The following is a 19,009-nucleotide window of genomic DNA, read 5'->3' on the forward strand; positions in this document are numbered from 1 at the left end:
GGGGTTGGCAACGGAGGGTGAAGCATTTAAGAGGCTCTTGCCATGGAAATAATGCAGAATGCCCACTTTGGATTCGGACACATCAGCCCCCAGTACCTACCTCCCCTTGCTGCAGAGCGCAAAACTGTGGCGGGGTTGCCCCCTTCCTTGCAATTTGGGGGGCCGCCTCCCTGGCGCCTCTCAGCTTGTTTTTGCTGCGTTTGCAGCACCCAAGTGGCCTCCTGGGGGGGGCGCAAGCCTGGGCCGTGTTTCTGGAGGTCCTGGGGTGCCCAGGGGACACGACCCCCCCCTCTCAGCCTCTCTGATGAGGTCCAAAGGAAATCAGAGCCGTGCATGTGACACCAGCTGGGCTGCAGCAGTTGCCAGAGGGAGGCATACAGGATCCAAGCATCTTTCCCCCAACAATGAGGCTTTACCTCTTTGATCTCAGGAGGCTCCGTCCCTTTCCTGGAACATAAAAAGGAGCGTGCTTTACTATTGCCTTGCCCACTTCGATTTCTTTCCCCAGCACGCCCCACCTCTCTCCTGCCTCTCTAGGAATCTCAACTCAATTGGTTTAACCTTTGGAGCGCCGGGGTGTACGCTCTCTCTCTCTCCACTCCAAGGCCGCATTCTGCAAACCTTCACAATTCTGAGCGGTTTTAACAGTCAGGGTACTCCGGGAATCGTAGCTCTGGCAGGGGAATAGGAGGTCTGCCAGGAACCCTCAGCACCCAGAGCAAACTACAGGAGGAGGCAGCCAGCAAAAATGAGGGCAGAAAGGTTGGCACAGGAAAAATGCCAACATAAGAGCTGTTTGACAGTGGAAAAATCTCCCTCGGGAGGTGGTGGACTCTCCTGCTTTGGAGGTGTTTAAGCAGCGGTTGGATGGCCATCTGACATAGATGCTTTAGCTGAGATTCCTGCATTGCAGGGGGTCAGGCTAGATGACCCTTGGGGAGCCCTTCCCAACTCTACAATTCTGTGATTCTAGGGTTGCCATATTTAAAAAACCAGGACATCCCAAGGTTTTTTGTTTTGTTTTTTTGAAAACCCGAAAATTGTTGCGCTTTCCCCCAACAACTCCCAAAGTTGTTTTTTTTTTAAAAAAATATTTTTTATTAAGGATTTTCTTGTTTTACAGAAGTGTAGTGCCTCGTATTTCTTCTTCTTCTTCCATGTAACATTTTTACAAATCCGTTTCATTTGTTGAGGCATTAGGGGGAGAAGAAAAAAGAAAGAAAAAAGAAAGGGGGGTGGAGAGAGGGAAGATGGATGGGGGTGGGGTCGGGTGGCGGTGTTTCTATTATGTTTAATGTATGTAGAGTTTGGTGTCAGCGTTGCTTGTGTTGTTCACTTGTGTTCCTTTGGTGGTGAGAGAGGTTGGGATTGGCCTAGGGTGTGGTTGTTTGCTTGTGATTGGCTGTGGTGATCTTTGTTTTCGGGTGTGAGTGAGGTGTGTGTGTGTTTTGGATCAGGTTAGCCATATTGATTTGTATGCTGTTGGTGGATTATTGTCATTGTCCTGTTGGGCTGTGTATGTGATAAAGGGGAGCCATACCGGGGTGAAGGCGTCTTCTTCTGTTTGTCCCCGTGTCAGTTTCAGTTTATTAGTTAATTTTTCTAGTAGGGCTGTTTCCCATACTATTTGGTACCATTGGTCCATGCTTACTCCTGACAGGTCTCTCCAGTGTCTGGTTATGAACTCCCAAAGTTGTTGAGCTTTGGACCCTGAGCCTAGCAAGGGAGACTCGGAGGAGGCAGCACCTAATACTCTCCCCTTCTCCAGTATTATGAGGCTGAACTTCCAGGCAGTTCTTCCAGGAAGAGGATGAGGATGTTAGTAATAATAATAATAATAATAATAATAATAATAATAATAATAATAAATTTTATTGATACCCCACCCATCTGGCTTGGTTTCCCCAGCCACTCTGGGTGGCTCCCAACAAAATATTAAAAACACGATAAAACCTAAAACATGAAAAACTTCCCTGAACAGGGCTGCCTTCAGATGTCTTCTAAAAGTGAGATAGTTGTTTATTTCCTTGACGTCTGATGGGAGGGCGTTCCACAGGGCGGACGCCACTACCAAGAAGGCCCTCTGCCTGATTCCCTGTAAGCTTGCTTCTTGCAGTGAGGGAACGACCAGAAGACCCTTGGAGCTGGACCTCAGTGTCTGGGCTGAATGATGAGGGTGGAGATGCTCTTTCAGGCGTACTGGGCCAAGGCTATTTAGGGCTTTAAAGGTCAGCACCAACACTTTGAATTGTGCTCGGAAATGCACTGGGAGCCAATGAAGATTCTTAAGGACTAGTGTTATATGGTCCCAGCGGCTGCTCCCAGTCACCCATCTAGCTGCCGCATTCTGGATTAGTTGCAGTTTCTGGGTTACCTTCAAAGGTAGCCCCACGTAGAGTGCTAGCCCCATATCCTTTGCCTTGACTTCTCTTTGCATGGCTCCAACTTCTGTTTCACACACCCAGGACTCAACCTCTCTTCTCTCTTTTCCCCAAGGAACTGAAGGGGCATCTCCAGCTTACTTTTCTACTGTAGCAGGACACCCCCCCCCCAATCATTCAGTTTGTACAAACTTCACACACACTCACACTCACACACTACGTACACTACGCTTCTGTTATGAATTTATAGAAAAATCAACCATATACCGGATTTGCACTGTTCCACTTTATTTTACTCCATATGACAAGGACTATCAAAGGGGGGGTGGCTTGGTTCTGGTCAGCCATAATCCCTTAACCGTGAGAGCATGTACTCAGGAGCCCTGCCCAGTTGCTATGCCAACCCTGATGGTCTCAGACAGAAGACCATCAACAACACAACGGACTGCATACACGAGTGGATTCAACACGGACTAGAACAAAAGAACAGTGATTGGATTCCCCCTCAGGGGGCAGGAAACTGAGACTACCTTTTGTCCTCTGAAAATGACTCATGGGGAGGGGGAGAAGGGAACCAGAAGGTGACAGGACACTCAGGTTACCACCACAACTCCTCCCTCAACCCCTCCTTTCTGTAATGTATGCATGATGTTTCTGGGGGTGGGCTTGATCTACAGGGTGGGAATTTCAAAAGTTTTTATAAGACCTTGCACACCATTTTTCTGGGTCTTTCACCTGCAAGTGAGGGGAGCACCCTGCTGCAACAGTCAATAAAGGCCAAGCCTACAGGCTGCTGATTTGCTCCAATTTACTCTGGTTGGTGTCTTTGTTTTTGTCCAAGGGAGCCCTCAGATTTTTCCGGTAACACTACTCTGCTCTCTTCCAAAACATCCTGGGGCACCTGAAGTGCTTTGAAGATTGCTGCCTGATTTTGACCTTGGCGGCTCTTTTCCAACTGAGGCGAATGGGGTATTTTGAATGGACACTTTGCAAGGAACTGACAGCCTGACTTTTGCATTCCACCAACAGGAGCAAGAACAGCTCTACTTGCTCCAGGTGATTGAGAACTGCCAGACAGCTGGGCCTTGGAGGCCCTTCTCCAGCTGAGGTGGTGACTTTTTAATGGGCAGGGTTGTGTGTGGTGTGTGTGGGGGAATCTCAGGGTGGGGAATAGCAGGCAATCTAACGCTGTTCCCTACATCTCTCCAGCTTCATGAGGCTGGATTTCGGATCAGTGGTGTGAGGGACCCCCACAGAGAGGTGGGTGCGTGGGAGGGACATATATCACCCCAGCAGCCATCCTGTTTTGTGGGGTCCAACGAGGACTGAGAGAGGAAAGGAGGAATTTCTGGAGGAATCCGTGGCAGAGGCAGCTGATTGAACAGGGCTGGAGGGCCACCTTCTCTGAGGAACCACCTTCTGGGGGCTGCAGGCCAGGACTGTCCCCAAGGCCTGGGGTGCCCCACTCCTAAAGCAGGACTTTGAGTAGAAGCCAAGGAATCCAGGAGATGATTCTTGGAACAACCTTGCCAGGTGCTCTAAGATGAACTCACCTGTCCCCGTGTCCTTCTCTTGTTGCAGATCTAACACGGGTATTTTTCCCAGCACCAGTTGTGAGCATTGGAGAAAACAAGACCAGGGACTAGATCCCTCAGACCTGCCTCCCCCTGCCCAGAGGCTCTTTGCTTCCCACTCTGCACTCTCAGATGCGGAGCAGCCCACCCCTCATGCGGAACTGAAAGCCTGACTTTTGCCATTTCAGCAGCTGGAGCTGAAACTGGAGTTGCTCCAGCAACAAGACTTCTTGCTCCAGGTCATCCATAGAATCATAGAATCATAGAGTTGGAATAGACCACAAGGGCCATCGAGTCCAACCCCCTGCCAAGCAGGAAACACCATCAGAGCACTCCTGACATATGGTTGTCAAGCCTTTGCTTAAAGACCTCCAAAGAAGGAGACTCCACCACAATCCTTGGCAGCAAATTCCACTGTCAAACAGCTCTTACTGTCAGGAAGTTCTTCCTAATGTTTAGGTCCAGACCTGCCACGCAGCTGCGATGAAAGGCCTCTGCAGTATTCAGTGCTCCAAGCTGTGGACGACGGAAGGAGGTGGGTGGGCGGGAAGTTTGGGGGTGGACAAGCCAAGCCTGGCGTTTGGGGTTGGAGCCGTCCTCTGCAGGACCCTGGAGGGAGCTGACTTTTCTCCTCTGCTCTCTTCCAGAACATCCTGGGGCACCTGGAGCGCTTTGAAGATCTCCCCCTGATTTTGCCCTTGACCCTGGAGGCTCTTTTCCAGCTGACGTGAACGGGGTCTTTTGAATGAACACTTTGCAAGGAACTGACAGCCTGACTTTTGCATTTCAGCAACTGGAGCAAGAACAGCTGTTCAGCCTGGACACTGAGATCTAGCGCCAAGGGCCTTCTGGCAGTTCCCTCATTGCGAGAAGTGAGGTTACAGGGAACCAGACAGAGGGCCTTCTTGGTAGTGGCGCCTGCCCTGTAGAACGCCCTCCCTTCAGATGTGAAGGAAATAAGCAGCATCTTCCCTTTGAAAGACATCTGAAGGCAGCCCTGTTTAGGGAAGTTTTTAATATTTAATGCTGTATTGTTTTTAACACTTGATTGGAAGCCACCCAGAATGGCTGGGGAAACTCAGCCAGATGGGCGGGGTATAAATTATTATTATTATTATTATTATTATTATTATTATTACTCTCGGTGATCGAGAACTGCCAGGCTCCCTCAAGCACCCTCAAGCGCTCCAAGCACCCTAAGGCTGAAACCATTCTGGTGAGTGATGAATGGTGTGAGGGACCCCCACGGGGAGGTGGGGGGAGGGCGGGGCAGGGCAGGGCTTTGGGGAAGGGGTTGTGCATCTGCCCAAGAGGAGGCCCCTGTCCCTTAGGGCATGGGGTTGCCATTCCCCTGGAAAGCCAAGCATGGTGTTTGGGGTCGGAGCCATCTTCTGGAGGTCCCCGGAAGCAGCTGACTTTTCTCCTCTGCTCTCTTCTGGACGTATGACAGCCTTGGTGATTCTATTTTAAAGAACTTAACATACCACAATATTCTGCATTGGTCAGACCACTACAGATATAATTTATTACAGGGGCAAGGAACCCCTGGCTTGCAGACCAAACCATGGTCTCCAGGCCTCTCCTCCTGGCCCTGGGGATGCTCCCCTTGTCAGGCCCCTCTTAAGCCTTGCACCTGACTCACCTCAAGTGTTTTCCTTCCTAGAACTGAGATACAGTCGTACCTTGGATCCCAAACACTTTGCAGTCAAATCTTTTGGCTCACAAACGATTGAAACCCAAAAGTGAGTGTTCTGGTTTTCGACGGTTCTTTTGGAAGCTGAACGTCCGAAGGGGCTTCTGGTCGGCTGCAGGAGCTCCCTGCAGCCAATTGGAAGCTGTGCTTTGGTTTTCAAACATTTTGGAAGTCAAACGGACTTCCAGAATGGATTCCGTTCAACTTCCAAGGTATGACTGTGGGTTTAGAGGAGCGCCACTGGTTCGCCCACACTGGGTGCCAAGCCTAGAAGGAATTTTATTTATTTTTGTTTAAACAACATTTATATACCCCTTGATGGTAATAAAAAAAGAATTTAAGCTGCTATAAAACAATAAACATGCTTGCCTAAACAATTAAAATAATTAACAGGCTTGCCTGAACAAAAAAGTGTTTTAAATAGGTGCCAAAGAGATCGCCAAATGTGCCTTCCTGGTGTCACTAACATGCTGATTTCTCCCTATATGGGACAGCTGCATATTCCTGCAGTGTAGGTGGGGTTGGACTAGATGATCCTTAGGGTCCCTTCCAAGTCTACAATTCTATGATTCAACAAGTGTCTCGTCAGCCACACTTTATGACTCCTTTCATGAGCCAGGTTGGACTGCTTTTGTATTGTGAACTCTTTTAAAGTGTCTCTGTGGGAGCAACCAGTAGCTGAGGAGGAAGAAGAAAGGGGCAGTAAGAGATGCGGAGGGAATGAATAAAGCTCTCTCTGAGAATTGTTTATTTCTTATGGTTGGAAGGGTAGACAAGAAAACAGGGTGCCTGTACCCTAGCTTTAACTGCCTTGTCTCATACACAAATGTGGAAAGTTAATCCCTCTCCTAAACTAATTCCACTATTTTGAGGACATAAGCTTTGTCCGGCTGATTTTTTTCAGATAAGTACTTTTTAAAACTAATAATCTGTTGGCATCCATCCGTCTTGAGAGACAATGGAGTGTGCCTCTGGAGGTGAAGCCAAACTGCTGCACTAGGAACACCAAGCCAGCGCGCAAGCCTGGGCAGTGCGTATGGAGGTCCTAGGCTGCCCAGATGACAAGACTCAGCCATTTACCTTCCCGCTGGAGTGGTACCTATTTATCTACTTGCACTTTGACGTGCTTTCGAACTGCTAGGTTGGCAGGAGCTGGGACCGAGCAACAGGAGCTCACCCTGTGTGGGGATTTGAACCTCCGACCTTCTGATTGGCAAGCCCTAGGCTCAGTGGTTTAGAAAGGATAGACCTCTTTTATTAAGGTAGCTTTGTGATCACTCGGGCATCATTATCTCAGAACCTAGTAATGTCAGCGGCATCATCAAAGGTTTGTTCCCCTGCTCATCTTCCAATGTGGTATATGCTACCAACTGCCACTATTACCACTCTGCATTCTACAGGTCAGCATTTACACAGAAGAATAAAGCGATGGCAACCTGAAATCAGAAAGGCCAGTGTTGAGAAATTGGGTTAGCTTATGAACTTTCTCAAGACTCTGGCCGTTCATTACCACACTGATCTCATTTTCAAAAAAATACACGTTCAAAGTTTCACAGTTCACCACTTGAATCTTTTATTGTGTATTTAAAGCATAAACGTTAGTAGTGAAGTTTTCAGGTGCAACTGATCCTATTTTCTTGATTACATCTCAACCGCTACATTAAAAATGGACCAAACACAAATCACCAACAACCTCTAATCTCTAAAGTAACTTCGACAGGAAATGTAATTTGCAAAGGATGGAGTTCCGTGACGCACCATTACAAATGTTTCACCTGCACAAGCATTCCAGCTAGCTGGTTGCAACACGCCCCCCCATGCTCTACTTTGTTTTTTTCCCCTGAACTGCCGCTTCAGCCAATTTTGGGGGCTTCGGTGGGCCACCCCCATTACATGACTTCTGCTGATGGGATTGATTAGGTGAATCTCAACCAGTGTTGGAAAGTGTGCAGTGGGTCTCACAAATGCACCTAAGAAATAGATCAAGTATAAGAAAACTACAAAAGATGGAAAATCAGCCACCATATATATTTCGACTACTTCTACACCATCTAATAACTGGAGCTTTTATAAACTTGGTCCCCTCTCTCAAATACAGACTGGTCACACATTTCCTTCCCCCATTAATTACTGCAACGCATTATTAGTCTCACTGCTTCCTTTCTCAAATCTGCCCACTCAAATCTTCTGCTAATTTAATCTACACTGTCCAACTTTACAACCAACTGATTATTTCCTACTATTCATATCCTCACTTTCTAATCCACCCCATTAACCTTGGGTGTTGGTTACATTTTCCAAAGACATTTACCATGCAATGTGTGTTCCCAATAGACAACCTTTCTTACTGCACAAATAAAAACTGTAATCCAAAGAGCAAATTCTAGTGTAGGCACACTGATGGAAGGGATAGTCCCCAGGAGCATGAGTGAAGAATACCTACTGCATTTGGGGAAAACAGAGAAAAGCATAATCTTAATAAATCCTAAAATATCAAAGAATTTGTCACAGAAGCATGCCAGTGGGTTCTCATCTGTGTAGGTTCTCTAAAGTCTAAGAAGATTTGTGTTGATTCTGCATCACACACATCCCAGATGTTTCTTCCTTATGTGGATTCTTTGATGTCCCCTGTGAAACTCATTTCATATACCATACATTCATATGGCTTCCTCCCTGTGTGGGTTCTTTCCTGCATAGCAAGTCTGCTCTCAGAGAGCATGTATTTAAATAACTTCACTCCTGCCTGCATAAAATAAGAAACCACGCTATCTAAATCTTTCTTAATTTATACATTTATTATTTCTTCCCTGTGTTTTTTGAATATTTCGTAACCATTTTGCTGTGCTCTTTCCACTACCCAGGGATTTATAGTCTCTCTTATGCAATTTCTTTTGATCCATACTAAGATCTTTATGGATCATGGGTCATATTAGAGTTGGAATACAACTTCTGTGGGAAGCCAGGGTGGGAAAGGCTTTCTTAGGCATTTATATTATTCTCACATTTTTTGCTGCCAAGAAAGCTTTCAATCAAGATTGAAGCTTGGTTCAAACTCCATGCATTTATATAGTTGTTTCTTTGTGTGGGTTCTTTGATGGGTAGTAACACTTCCACTCTGACTGAAGCTTTTTCCACACACTAAGCATTTATATGGTTTCTCTCCTGTGTGAGTTCTCTGATGTGAAGTAAGGGTGCTGCTCACACTAAAGCTCTTTCCACATATCATGCATTTATAAGGTTTCTCCCCTGTGTGGGTTCTTTGATGTTTAGTAAGGTTTCCACTATCATGGAAGCATTTCCCACACATTAAGCATTTATATGGTTTCTCCCCTGTGTGAGTTCTTTGATGTGTATTAACGTGTGCACTCTGGCTAAAACATTTTCCACACTCCATGCATTTAAATGGCTTCTCCCCTGTGTGGGTTCTTTGATGTGAACTAAGCTTTTCACTATTAATGAAGCCCTTTCCACACTCCACACATTTATAAGGTTTCTCTCCTGTATGGGTTGTTTGATGTGTTTTAAGGTTTGCACTTTGGCTGAAGCACTTTCCACACTCCATACATTTATATGGTTTCTCCCCAGTGTGAATTCTTTGATGTAGAGTAAGGCTACCACTCACACTGAAGCCTTTTCCACATTCCATGCATTTATATGGTTTCTCCATAGTGTGCATTTTTTTATGTTTAGTAAGGCTTCCACTGCCATGGAAGCACTTTCCACACAGTAAGCATTTATATGGTTTGTCTCCTGTGTGAGTTCTTTCATGTGTTTTTAGATTTACGCTCTGGGTGAAGCACTTTCCACACTCCCTACATTTATATGGTTTCTCACCTGTGTGGGTTCTCTGATGTGTATTTAGGTTTGCACATTGGCTGAAACACTTTCCACACTCCATACATTTATACGGTTTCTCCCCAGTGTGGATTATTTGATGTGCAATAAGGCTATTGCTCACACAAAAGCCTTTTCCACATTCCATACATTTATAAGGTTTTTCCCCTCTGTGGATCCTTTCATGTGAAGTGAGACTTCCGCTATCACTAAAGCACTTTCCACACTCCGTACATTTATACGGTTTCTCTCCTGTGTGGGTTCTTTGATGTTTAGTAAGGTTACAGCTGACACTGAAGCTCTTTCCACATTCCATACATTTAAATGGTTTCTCTCCTGTGTGGGTTCTTTGATGGATTGTAAGGTTACCACTCACACTGAAGCCTTTCCCACATTGCATGCATTTATAGGGTTTCTCCCCTGTGTGGGTTCTGCGATGATTATTTAGTGTTGATTTGTCTTTGAACATTTTCCCGCACACTGGACACTTTTTCACTCTTTCAGTATCTGGGGGAAGTTGAGGGTGTTCTGAACATGGAGAAGCAGAGTATTTCTTCCTCCAATTCTTTGACCGCTTTCTGTCCTGCCTTTTTGATGTCCTTTGGTTTCCAAATGTATTTTCCCCCACTTCATGCTTGATTGTTTTCAACGAATCCAAAGATGGCTCCTCATGAATCTCATTATCCTTCGCATCACCTGCTTGGGAAGAAGAAAGGAAACGGGGGGGGAAATGTTATTCAGCTATTTCCCAGACTCTGAGGTTCTGAGGCAATGACGTACAAGATGTTACAGAACAGAATGGAAGAAGAATTTTGGTCCAGAAAGTCACTTGTCTATAGCACAAGTCCATTTCCCTTTTGCTTTTTCAAACTGCAAATCTGAGGCAGGGACTGACTCACTTCTTTTAGCCATCTGTATGGCCCCTCTGAGTGTCTTTATTCTGGCTGAAGAATAGGATAAACAAACTAATGAAGGAGTATTATTACCAGCCAGAAATAAAGATATCTGTTTATATGTGAGTGTGACTGTATATTCATGGAATACTTGACTACAGGAATAATTCTGAATTATGTTTTATTTATTTTCTAGCTGTAATCCACAACACCTCACTAGCAACAGGCAACACAGCAATGTTTGGAAAAGGAGATTGCTGGAACCTGCTGCTCTGTTTATCAGGTTCAAACCGTTAAAAAATAAATAAATTAAAGTTTTCCATATTAGCACAGTTCTATGATCTTACCTCTTATTCTGCTCTTTTAGATGCAGCAGACATTTTGTGTTATGTCATGCCAAAAGAGCAATTTTACGCTATGCCACACTCCCACAGGGACATTTTTGTGATTGGAGCTCACAACACACTCTCATAATTCTGAGTCCCAACAAGATTTAGCCACCACTGACCTCAAGAGTCCCTGAATGTTATGCTGATGCCTGGGCTGGTGACTCCTCCCAGAACTGCCCAGTTTGCCAAATGTAGCTTGCACCAATGAAGAATCACAGAGAAGAGGGCTCAAGCAGTAACAACAGCAACAATTTATTGTTTATACCCCGCCCATCTGGCTGGGTTTCCCCAGCCACTCTGGACGGCTTCCAACTGAATATTAAAAACAATACAGCATCAGACACAAAAACTTCCCTAAACAGGGCCACCTTCAGTTGTCTTTTAAAAGTAAAATAGTTGTTCATTGCCTTGACATCTGCTGGGAAGGCGTTCCACAGGGTGGGCGCCACTACCAAAAAGGCCCTCTGTCTGGTTCCCTGTAACCTCACTTCTTGCAGCGAGGGAACCGCCAGAAGGCCCTCGGTGCTGGATCTCAGTGTTCAGGCTGGATGATGGGGGTGGAGACGCTCTTTCAGGTATACAGGACTGAGGCTGTTTAGCGCTTTAAAGGTCAGCACCAACACTTTGAGTTGTGCTTGGAAACGTACTGGGAACCAATGAAGATCTTTCAGGACTGGTGTTATGTGGTCCTGGCTGCCACTCCCAGTCACCAGTCTAGCTGCTGCATTCTGGATTAATTGCAGTTTCCAAGTCACCTTCAAAGGTAGCCCCATGTAGAGTGCATTGCAGTAGTCCAAGCGGGAGATAACTAGAGCAAGTTGGGAAGCCCCATATTTATAAGTCTGAAAGGGCCTTTGAGTGGAAAGAGCCACAGGGGAAATGCCTGAATGACTAGCAAATTAGATGAGGAATGTCTAAAGTAACTAATAAGGAAAAGGACCGATATGTCAAAGTGGCTATTACAGGTAAAAAATACTATATTCTGTAACAGAAACACCACACTGCACTGAGCCTGCATGATCAAGGCATTACATTCCTCATTGTATGTGGGAGCTACTTCTCTCCCTTTCCAAAGAGACAGCTGCTCCCCTCACATGTCAACAGTTCTTTTCTGCCATTTGCTCCCAGAAAAAAGTGCCAGCGCTGCATTTGTTTCTGCCTGCAGCACGCTGAAGGGTGCTGAGCAGTGTAGTTCTGCCTTTGTTTCCCAGAGAGAGAGAGAGAGAGACCAGGTGGATAGTCAGTCTCTCACTGACTGGAATTGGAATTAATTTTGATTGGTTCTCCTGCTTGGAACAAAAACACACACTCATAGACTCACGTAAGTGTAATCTTGCTTATCTGAATCCTGTCATGCAATAACCATTTTAGGGTTACTTATTTAAAAGCTGTTTAGATTTTACACTCTCCAAGTTTCATTTACATATGATGTACTTTTGATTTTTCTATCAAATAGTTATCCTTTATTAGGCATAACAAACCACACATTATCAAACAGACACCATATACAAATTATGCAAAATATGAGCTCAACATAACAAGGTTTGTCCCGGTCAATTCTTTAACTCCAGAGAAAAGCAATTTGCATAAATAACACAATACAGCACTACCGAATCCCAGATCAATTACCGTATTTTTCGCACTATAGGACGCACTTTTTCCTCTCCAAAAATGAAGGGGAAATGTGTGTGCGTCCTATGGTGCGAATGCAGGCTTTCGCTGAAGCCTGGAGAGCGAGAGGGGTCGGTGCGCACTGACCCCTCTCGCTCTCCAGGCTTCAGGAGAGCCCCACCGCCAGCCCCACAAGCTCGGGGGACAGCGGGGAGGCGGAACGCCGCCATCCCGCTGTCCCCCGACTTGGTTAGAAGGCTGGCGGGGGGAGAAGCCTGCTCCTCCCCGTCGCCAGCCCCGCAAACTCGGGAGACAGCGGGAGAGGTGCAACGCGCCATCCCGCTGTCCCCCGACTTGGCTAGAAGGCTGGCGGGGGGCAGAAGCCTGCTCCTCCCCGTCGCCAGCCCCGCAGACTCGGGGGACAGCGGGAGAGACGCAGCACGCCCTTCCCGCTGTCCCCCGACTTGGCTAGAAGGCTGGCGGGGGGAGAAGCCTGCTCCTCCCCATCGCCAGCCCCGCAAACTCCCGACTTGGCTAGAAGGCTGGCGGGGGGGGGGAGAAGCCTGCTCCCCCGACTTGGCTAGAAGGCTGGCGGGGGGGGGGAGAAGCCTGCTCCTTCCCTTCGCCAGCCCCGCAAACTCGGGGGACAGCGGGAGAGGCACAGCGTGCCCTTCCCGCTGTCCCCCAACTTGGCTAGAAGGCTGGCGGGGGGGAGAAGCCTGCTCCTCCCCGTCGCCAGCCCCGCAAACTCGGGGGACAGCGGGAGAGGCGCAGCGCGCCCTTCCCGCTGTCCCCCGACTTGGCTAGAAGGCTGGCGGGGGGGAGAAGCCTGCTCCTCCCCGTCGCCAGCCCCGCGGAATCGGGGGACAGCGGGAGAGGCGCAGCGCGCCATCCCGCTGTCCCCCGACTTGGCTAGAAGGCTGGCGGGGGGGAGAAGCCTGCTCCTCCCCGTCGCCAGCCCCGCAGACTCGGGGGACAGCGGGAGAGGCGCAGCGCGCCATCCCGCTGTCCCCCAACTTGGCTAGAAGGCTGGCGGGGGGGAGAAGCCTGCTCCTCCCCGTCGCCAGCCCCGCAGAATCAGGGGACAGCGGGAGAGGCGCAGCGCGCCATCCCACTGTCTCCCGACAGCATGGCTCTGGGTCCCGTTCTGGGGGAGGGAGAAGCTCGGGCTTCCCCCGCCCCAGCCCCGCGCCTGGCGGGGGAGGGGATAAATTCCCCCCCCTTTATTTTCCCCCCCAAATCTAGGTGCGTCCTATGGACCGGTGCGTCCTATAGTGCGAAAAATACAGTAAGAACCACCAATTATAATGACCCAGTCTTTCTACATGGACAGCACTCAAAAATTCAGCCACTATTAAAGTAATTTGATCATTCCTGTCCGAAAGCAGGTCCTGAACCCTTGGTAGGGTAGATATCAGCCTATTGAGTTGTAAGGCCTCTAATAATTGTCTTCTGGCATAAATGCCAAAATCACAACAAAAGAAAATATGCTCCAAAGTATCAGGTTCCTGTTTACTACATTTGCATAGACACTCTGATTCTGGGAGAGCTAAATATCTTCCTCTCACTATCATCGAGGGAAACATATTAAATCTGGCTTGAAGCAGGACCTGGAGGAATTTTAAGCTTATGCTTTTCATATAACCAGTTATCCATATAATCAGTTATCAGTTTTCAATATATTCATATATAACCAGATATTTTTAATAATGATTTTATAATCCATGCTTGAATCGTGAAAGCTTCTGCTTAGCTTAGCAAATTGCTTAAATTTGCAAAGTCTTAGATGAACTTTGTCCCAGTACCTCCTTGTTCTCTCTCTATCTCACCGAACAAGAAGGGAAGCGATAAATCTGATGTGCTGGCTCATTTCCCCCCCTTGTCCAGACAAAGTCTGTACAGTGAAACAGGAAACGGCAGAATGTCCCTTATAGCAGATGGTCTGTAGGAGCTCAACAGCCGAAGTTCCTCTTTGCCCTAAGTTTCTATTTCTTGCAATAAATCTAGGGGAAAGGTCGGACTGGTGTTCAAACTAAAAAGCAGAAGTTGGGAGAGAACTCTTTGTACGGTCAGGAGCAAGGCTTGTATGTGCTCATTAGCTTATTTTGCTGCCGTTCGCAATTGTATCCCATTATGTCATGATCTGTGATGTATGTACTCAGGTATAAAAGCCCCTAGGCAATAGGTCTTGAGGCCCAGTCTTTTGGAAAGGATTCCACTGGGTCAATTATTGCTCAGCAATAAACCTCACTTTCTTTTTCTCCAATTGCTGCATCTGTCAATTCTTGGACCCTATTTGAGTTGGTCACTGGTAGCTTTTAAAATCCTTGCAACAGGCTAACATAAACAGCCTGCACAATTCATGATTCTTCAGATTTGTCATAATATTTGTCATAATATTGTCTTTTCATAACATGAGCTACATTCACTGGTCCACTGCTGATACATTTAAAATAAAACTTTATTAAAGGGTTTTAGCCTCTGGGCCACAAGGATATAGAAAGAGCTCTGCTGGATGAGGGCAGTGGCCCATCTAGTCCAGAGTCCTGTTCTCACAGTGGCCAGCCTGATGCCTGTTGGGAACCTGTAAGCAAATGAGAACCCTCTCCTCCTGCAGTTTCCAGAAGTGGTTTTCAGAAGCACTAAAGGTAAAGGTAAAGGGACCCCTGACCATTAGGTCCAGTCGTGACTGACTCTGGGGTTGCGGCGCTCATCTCGCTTTACTGGCCGAGGGAGTAGGCGTACAGCTTCCGGGTCATGTGGCCAGCATGACTAAGCTGCTTCTGGCGAACCAGAGCAGTGCACGGAAACGCCGTTTACCTTCCCGCCGGAGTGGTATCTATTTATCTACTTGCACTTTGATGTGCTTTCGAACTGCTAGGTTGGCAGGAGCAGGGACCGAGCAATGAGAGCTCACTCCGTCGCGGGGATTCAAACTGCCGACCTTCTGATCAGCAAGTCCTAGGCTCTGTGGTTTAACCCACAGCGCGACCCACTGCCTCCAAATTTGGAGGCAGAGCATAGCCATCATGGCTACTGGCCAATGATAGTCTTATCCTCCATGAATTTGCTCAATCTTCTTTTAAAGCCATCTAAGATGGTGGCTACCACTGCCTTCTGTGGGCCCTGTTTGGTCACCACTCGCTTGCCCACTGGTGTGATTGAAGAACTTCATTTTCAATACCATCCAAGGGGGAAAAGACATTCTTACCTACAGATGCCATGTTCTCATTGTCTTCTGGCATGACTTCCTTGTGAAGAGATCTATGCTCTGAATTTTGGAGGTCACACCCACCTTGGTGAAATACACAGCCACTGGCTCAAAGTGCACCACCCCCTGAAAGAAAGAAGGAAATATTCTCTAATCAGAAATAATATATTCCTGAACTCTATATTTCCATTGAGTTCTTGCATTTCAGTATTCACCACTAAATACATGCTGATTCAGAAATGTTTTAGCTGTCCATTTCAACCAGGGTCCAGTAACCCTCATGATATGATAGATGTGCAGATTCTCTGGACTTTGTTTTTGAGCTGTTTACACACCCCATGCTTTAAAGGGGCTTTTGTCATATGCAGTACTATGCACCATTAACTTATGGAATTTGCTGTCTTAAGTTGTACTAGCTGGCACTAGCTTGGATGTCCTTAAAAAGGAAGAGAAAACCAGGTAACAGAGAATCAGTATACTGTGACCCAGAATCGCCCTGCCCCTTCACGCCTGCTTGACAGCATCAATGTCCAGAAATTGCACTTTTACAAATCACTCTTTTGGTGAGGCAGCAGCTGTGCTTTGGGAAATTAGGCAGGTATCCTTATTATATAATTTAGTTACGTATACAGTGGTATCTTGGGTTACATATGCTTCAGGTTACAGACTCTGCTAACCCAGAAATAGTACCTCGGGTTCAGAACTTTGCTTCAGGATGAGAACAGAAATCGTGCTCCGGCAGCACGGCGGCAGTGGGAGGCCCCATTAACTAAAGTTGTGCTTCAGGTTAAGAACAGTTTCAGGTTAAGAACAGACCTCCAGAACGAATTAAGTACGTAACCAGAGGTACCACTGCACTTGCTTTCAATTTTTGTTAATTTTAGTCTATGAATTATTGACAATTATGTATTGTTTGGTTATTTATAAAAAATATTTATATCCCGTTATGTAACCAACAATATACATCAGTAAAACATAAAACTGTTCAATAAAAACCATAAAAAGTTATAAACAGACAGCAATTAACCATCGTGGAAGGATGTTAACTTTTATGCTGTTCTATGTATACCACCGATTCTTTGATTGAGCCCTCTAAGTAACTATTATCTGGCCTAAAGAGGGTAGGTAATCTATTCTCCGCTGCTAAGCTTGGGGGAAAGCCAGCAAATCCATTCCACCACAGGAGACGCCACACTACTTCTTTCTCAGGGCAAGCTCATACCCAAGGAGGCTACATAGCACACTCTAAGCTGGGCAACAGCAGCTTGGGAGCCACCACCATCAGAAGCTCAAGGGGGGTGGAAGTGGTGTTGGCTCCAGAGAGGGCCTTCTCTGTGGCAGCCCCTAAGATGTGGAACCCCTCCCCCCCCAGAGGTGCATCTGGCACCTTCATTATGCAGTTTTCAGGGAATTCTGATGACTTCATCCTGGCATATATTTTCTTTTTTTAAAAAAAATGTTATTTATTTGGTTTTTCAAATTACAGTTTTACAATCACATATCTAATACATAACATAAATACAAGATTCCAAAGAATCTCCTGGATTTCCCTCCTTCCCTTTGTGGGTCCTATTGTTAGCCATTTCTTCTTGCATCTTTTATAACAATCCCAATCTTTTACATCTCCATTAAATCCAAAATTCACCATTAAACTATAAGTGCTATTCCACTTCTACTAACAATTTTAACAGTTTGCAATGGTTTTTAGTTATAAATTTTCCCCATTCTTTATTAGAATTTTGGTCTTTCTGATTCTTCCGGTCATTTTTGCCATTTTGGCATAATCCATCAATTTAACCTGCCATTCTTCTCTGGTTGGGACATTATCTTCTTTCCGTATATTTTCAGGACCCAGGTTATTTCTAGGGTTTTGTTTTGAACCGTTTTTGTTGTTGTAACCCACCCTGGGACCTCAGGGTGAAGGGAAGGTATATAATACTGATATCAACAACAAGAACAATAATAATTTGCAGTCAGATAAACATTCTTAAGGCTGGGGGGGGGTCATTTCCTTCTCTCTCTCTCTCTCTTTTAAATAGAGCTCTCCCCTCACCCCAGGACTGAGCCTCTTTTCTCTTCTGCAGCTCCCCCTCCCCATGTCCTGGGCGGGGAGGGGGTGTGAACCCCAACCGGGTGTTCAAAGGAGACCCTCTTTGGTCCACCTCCAAGAGCCAGTGGTGGCGAAATGGTTAGAGGCTGTTGGACTAGGGAATGGGAGGCCATGGCTGGAATCCCCCACTCAGCCATGAAGCTCTCACTGGGCTTGACCTTGGGCCTTCTGCCGTCTTCTTGCCGCCTAACCCACCTCACAGGGTTGTTGTGAAGATGAAATGGGGAGTTGGGGGGGGAGAGAGAGAGAGAACCAGGGAAGCCACCTTGAGGAAGGGCAGGGAAGGAACTGTGCAAATGCAATGAAATAGCAAACTAAATAAACAAACCCTGCCAACAGAAGCCCTACATCAGGCATCCCCAAACTTGCCCCTCCAGCTGTTTTGGGACTACAATTCCCATCATCCCTGCATAGCTGTCAACCTTCCCTTTTTTTTGCAGAAAATTCCCTTATTCCGGCGCTTCTCACTGCTATCCCGGATTGTTAGATATCCCGTAGATTGTCCCTGGGACAGGTGAGGCTGCTGATCCCTTACTTTCGAGGCTGCTGATCCCTTATTTTCAAATCTGAAAGTTGACAGCTATGCATCCCTGACCACTGGTCCTGTTAGCTAGGGGTGATGGGAGTTGTAGTCCCAAAACAGCTGGAGGGACGAGTTTGGGGGTGCCTGCCCTACATGCAATTCCCAGAGGAAATTGGGGTGAGGGTCCTTCTCTCTTCTGCCTCTTCCCCTCGCCTCCCACTCAATTATTGGGTTCCTACCTCTCTTCCAGTGTTGCAGCTGAGTACCTGTCAGGGGAAAAGGCGGGGTATTAATAAATAACAACAAATATAATACGTTGTCTTAATAATACTAATAACAATAACGGCGTTTCTCCGCCCTGTACGCGCACCCACCTCGCAGAGCAACTGCTCAGTCTGTCGGCCAGCCTCTCTCTTGTTGGAAGACAAAAAGGAAGCGACCCCCTCTATTTCTCCCCCCACTAGACCATTTCCTGCCGCTCTATGAAAAAGAGCTCAGCTCATTTAACCCTTAGAGAACCGAGTGGGTGGCCGAAAAGAAAAAAAGGCGCTCTTATCCTTGTCTTCGAACTTTTGAAAAGCAGCACCCGCAGAATCCTAGAATTGTAGAGTTGGAAAGGGACCCCGGGGTCATCTAGTCCAACCCCCTGCAATGCAGAAATCTCAGCTGAAGCATCCATGACAGATGGCCATAAAACCTCAAATGAGGGAGTCTGTTCCACTGTGAACAGCTTGTAAGCCCTGTAGGGGGGAGAGAGGGAGAGACCTGTCAACGGACTCAATCACAAAAC

General features: G+C 46.7%; 1 protein-coding gene and 1 long non-coding RNA gene across 4 annotated transcripts; one reads left to right on the plus strand and one right to left on the minus strand.

The window, feature by feature from the left end:
- The first annotated feature begins 4,415 nt into the window (after window positions 1–4,415).
- LOC128409310 (uncharacterized) lies at window positions 4,416–10,702 on the plus strand. Its single transcript, XR_008329210.1, has 5 exons — window positions 4,416–4,490; window positions 4,603–4,691; window positions 5,109–5,171; window positions 6,143–6,743; window positions 10,572–10,702. It is a non-coding gene; the product is annotated as an uncharacterized LOC128409310 (long non-coding RNA).
- Window positions 7,197–18,697, minus strand: LOC128409251 (zinc finger protein 501-like). Of its 3 annotated transcripts, XM_053379575.1 has the most exons (4): window positions 18,594–18,668; window positions 18,459–18,485; window positions 15,587–15,712; window positions 7,197–10,181 (listed from the first exon to the last, which is right to left on the minus strand). In XM_053379575.1, exons 3-4 carry the CDS (start codon window positions 15,618–15,620, stop codon window positions 8,674–8,676), a joined length of 1,542 nt encoding a protein of 513 aa, XP_053235550.1. In that variant the 5' UTR covers window positions 15,621–15,712; window positions 18,459–18,485; window positions 18,594–18,668; the 3' UTR covers window positions 7,197–8,673. The 3 variants fall into 3 exon arrangements, with proteins under 3 accessions (XP_053235550.1, XP_053235551.1, XP_053235552.1); XM_053379576.1 differs by lacking the exon at window positions 18,459–18,485 and having other exon boundaries at window positions 18,594–18,697; XM_053379577.1 differs by lacking the exon at window positions 18,594–18,668 and having other exon boundaries at window positions 7,197–10,178; window positions 18,459–18,555.
- Between the last annotated feature and the right edge of the window lie 312 nt (window positions 18,698–19,009).

The sequence above is a fragment of the Podarcis raffonei genome, chromosome 2 (assembly GCF_027172205.1).
Source record: "Podarcis raffonei isolate rPodRaf1 chromosome 2, rPodRaf1.pri, whole genome shotgun sequence".
NCBI lineage: Eukaryota > Metazoa > Chordata > Lepidosauria > Squamata > Lacertidae > Podarcis > Podarcis raffonei.

What these genes read in the sequence shown, in the direction of transcription:
- LOC128409251 (XM_053379576.1), bottom strand. Translation starts at nt 15,620, where the DNA reads ATGCCAGAAGACAATGAGAACATGGCATCTGTAG. An exon ending in TGAGAACATGGCATCTGTAG is followed by an intron (nt 10,182 to 15,586) that starts GTAAGAATGTCT and finishes CTTCTTCCCAAG; the next exon opens with CAGGTGATGCGAAGGATAAT.